The sequence below is a fragment of the Dreissena polymorpha genome, chromosome 5 (genome assembly GCF_020536995.1).
Source record: "Dreissena polymorpha isolate Duluth1 chromosome 5, UMN_Dpol_1.0, whole genome shotgun sequence".
Taxonomy (NCBI): Eukaryota; Metazoa; Mollusca; class Bivalvia; order Myida; family Dreissenidae; genus Dreissena; species Dreissena polymorpha.
In genome coordinates this window covers 122,751,025-122,754,367 of record NC_068359.1, presented here as the reverse complement: position 1 = coordinate 122,754,367, position 3,343 = coordinate 122,751,025, and the positions used below count along the sequence as shown (strand labels likewise).

General features: G+C 42.2%; 1 protein-coding gene across 1 annotated transcript; it reads left to right on the top strand.

Moving 5' to 3' along the window:
* The first annotated feature begins 1,961 nt into the window (after positions 1–1,961).
* On the top strand, positions 1,962–3,044 carry LOC127831600 (fMet-Leu-Phe receptor-like). Its single transcript, XM_052356577.1, has one exon. It carries the CDS (start codon positions 1,962–1,964, stop codon positions 3,042–3,044), a length of 1,083 nt encoding a protein of 360 aa, XP_052212537.1.
* Positions 3,045–3,343: the final 299 nt, after the last annotated feature.

Here is a 3,343-nt window from a genome sequence, read left to right as displayed (position 1 = left end):
GGGCAGACTTAAAGCCCTCAACTGTCTCTGCGTGGACCAATCTACTGTCCAGGTGGTTCCACTCTATGATGGTTTTCACGAAGAATGAGTTTTTGTATTGATTACTGTTTGAGTTTTTCACAACAAAACCTCTATCGTTATTTATCACTTGTTTATCTATTATATTTGATGTAACACAGTCACTATATTGTTTTGCCTTAACTTGCCTTTTAACCCTTGCTGGTTTCAAGTAATCGGTTGCTGGTATAGCTGGCACCAGCCCCTCGGCCACTTTGTGGAGCATCAATAGACGGTTGATTTTACGCCTTTCTTGTAGAGGTGGTAATTCTAGTAGCTTTAACATGTTGGTAACGCTGCCTGTCGTTCTTGATTTGTAGTCTCCAGTTATGAAACGGGTAGCTTGTTTTTGCACTTGTTCAATTTTATTAATGTCACGAGTTAAGTAAGGATCCCAAATTGAAGAGCCGTAGTCCAGACAGGATCTTACAAGCGCTAGGTACGCTGTTTTCCTATAATCTATAGGGCAGTTCTTTAAGTTTCTACGCAGTAGAGCCATTGTCGAATTCGCTTTCTTTGTCAATTTACTTATGTGAGTTGACCAAGTGAGATCTTCAGATAGGGTTAGTCCCAAGTATGGATTATCGGGCACTTGTTTGAGAATATGGTCACATAGGGAATAAAAGTGTGGAGTCTTGTTCTTAATTGACATTACGTAACATTTCTGCGCGTTAAAACGCATGCCCCATTTATCAGCCCATTTTTCAAGTTCTTTCAAGTCATTCTGTAGGATGTCAAAGTCTTTCTGAGTTTTTATTTTCCGATATAACAGGCAATCGTCCGCAAAAAGGCGCACTTGTGATTTGACTGAAAGTGGCAGGTCGTTTTGTGACATAAAAACATAAGGGGTCCAAGTACCGTGCCTTGAGAGACACCGGAGTCCACTGTGGACTTCTGGGAGACTTCGCCGTCTACTACAACTTGCATAAATCGTTTTGTGAGAAAAGTTTTGAGCCATGTATGGATTGTTCCGGTTATGCCAAAGCATTCCAGCTTGTATAAAATTTCGTCGTGTGGCACGGTATCAAAAGCCTTGGAAAAATCTAGTATAATGACGTCTCTTTGTATGCCTTCATCCTAGAAAGATAATAAGTCATTCATAGTTACTAGTAGTTGAGTTTCGAACGAGAATCCTGATCGAAATCCGTGATTCAGGTTTGTAAAAATATTATTTCTCTCGAGATGGTTCAGTAAGTGCTTACAAATGATATGTTCAAGATTTTTACACAGTACGGATGTTAATGATACTGGCCTGTAGTTTTCGGCGAGGTGTACGTCCTCTGATTTGAATACCGGTGTGACATTAGCATTAACCCAATCGGATGGTAGTTCGCCACTGCCTACTGATGTTTGGAAGATTTGACGTATTCCAGGTGCGAGTTGTTTAGCACAGGTTTTCAATATTATATTTGGAATATTGTCTGGACCGACTGCTTTTGCGACTTTCAGTGATGTTAATAATTTCTCTATTCCGGGTGTTGTTATGTTTAAGGGAGGTAACTTGGATTTATACTGTTTTTCTGATGGCGGTAATACGCGCTTGTCTCTCCTTGTGAATACGGAACTGAAATGATCCAAGAGAATTTGGGCTTTATCTTTTCCCTCACTGAACAAGTTTCCTTTTGACTTATTACCTAAATAATAATAATATTAATAACCTAAACATATGTGGCATAGCCATCAGGCGAGTTACACCTAAAAGAATTATCTAGGCAGAACCAGATCCGCTATTTGCTGAGAATTTATGAAAATACACCAGTACTTGCTCAGAGGAGTCCCCTCAGATCAGATATAGAATAACATAGGGGCCTGACGGAAAATAAAAAGTGGCGCGATAATAATAAAATCATAATACTTGTTTAAGTAAAGGAGTTTTGAACGAAAAAATCGAAACTTAGGAAAATATGGATGCAACTACAAAGTTTTCTAGTAATGTGACATTGATAAACGTTACAGAACAGGAAACGTTCAACGCAACGTCATCAAACGTTTCCGGGCGGGAGCCTTACTCTATAGTCAGTTACTTTGGAGACACACGTGTGCTGCTCTGGAGGGTGATTCCGCCGATTCTTGTTTCCATTGGAACGATCGGAAACGCTCTGACTATTATCGTGCTGCTTCGTCAGAAGAAGATGACGTCAACGGCGGTGTTCCTATTTGCTCTGGCGCTTTCCGATACGCTCTTGTTGTTCAGCATACTTCCGCCAAAATGGGTGTTATTTACCTGGGACGTTGATGTCCGGTCGCTGAGTAGCCCCGGGTGTAAAGCGATAATCTACCTTACATACTGCTGCATGCACCTCTCATCGTTGCTGATCGTTGTCGTCACGTTCGAGAGAACAGCTTGCGTGCTGTTCCCGCATAAAGTGAGACTGGGCTGTTCCCCACACAACGCTGGTATGATCATCATCTCTATTGTGCTAGCCGTGTTGGGAATTAATATAATAGTACTCGTGATATTTGATGTGAATGAATACACGGGCTGGACGTGCGATGTGCCCACGAAAGAGTATCGAGACCTATATGACTACGTTTATGGATGGATCGACTTTACTTTAGTTTTCGGCGCGCCTTTCCCGCTGCTACTCATTGGCAACGTCATCATCGTAGTGCAGCTCGCGCGCTCACGCTCAAGACGTCAGCGGATGAACATTTCCGGTCAGGCACGCGACACGCGTCCATTGTCCATATTGATGATAGCCCTGTGTGTGCTGTTCCTTCTCACGATTACACCGGTGTCAGTCTTTGCTTTGTACATCCCCTACCTTGAGGAGAAGCTCCGGGCGCTCGAGTCAAAAGATCCTTACACGGCCAAGTACGACACCCAGTACTTTCATTTCCTTTACGATGTTACCATTCTGGTCAGCTACTTCAACGCCACCTTCAACTTTGCCATCTACGTGTTCAGCGGCTCGAGATTCCGCGCAGAGCTGAGGAGCCTGCTTTGCTGTAAGGCAACACAAGGCACCAGATTGTTTGGAAGCTAGGGGCCGATGCAGACGAAATCTTAATGCCACCAGCAGCAAAATGCCGACGAAAACTGTTGTCGTTAACACCATTTGACATAATTGCTTATTTCATAATATTAAACACATATGCTGGATTGATTTTGTATATTGGTAATATAAATAAGATTGATTCTACACCTTTAATAAATGTGTGATTCTGAAAATAAGGTGACACGGTGTTGTACGTATACAGGGTGCAGAATCAACAGGGTTTCCCCGATTTTACATGGGCTGGACAGAGTGTAAATACACCGTTAAGAACGTTATTTTATAGTTCT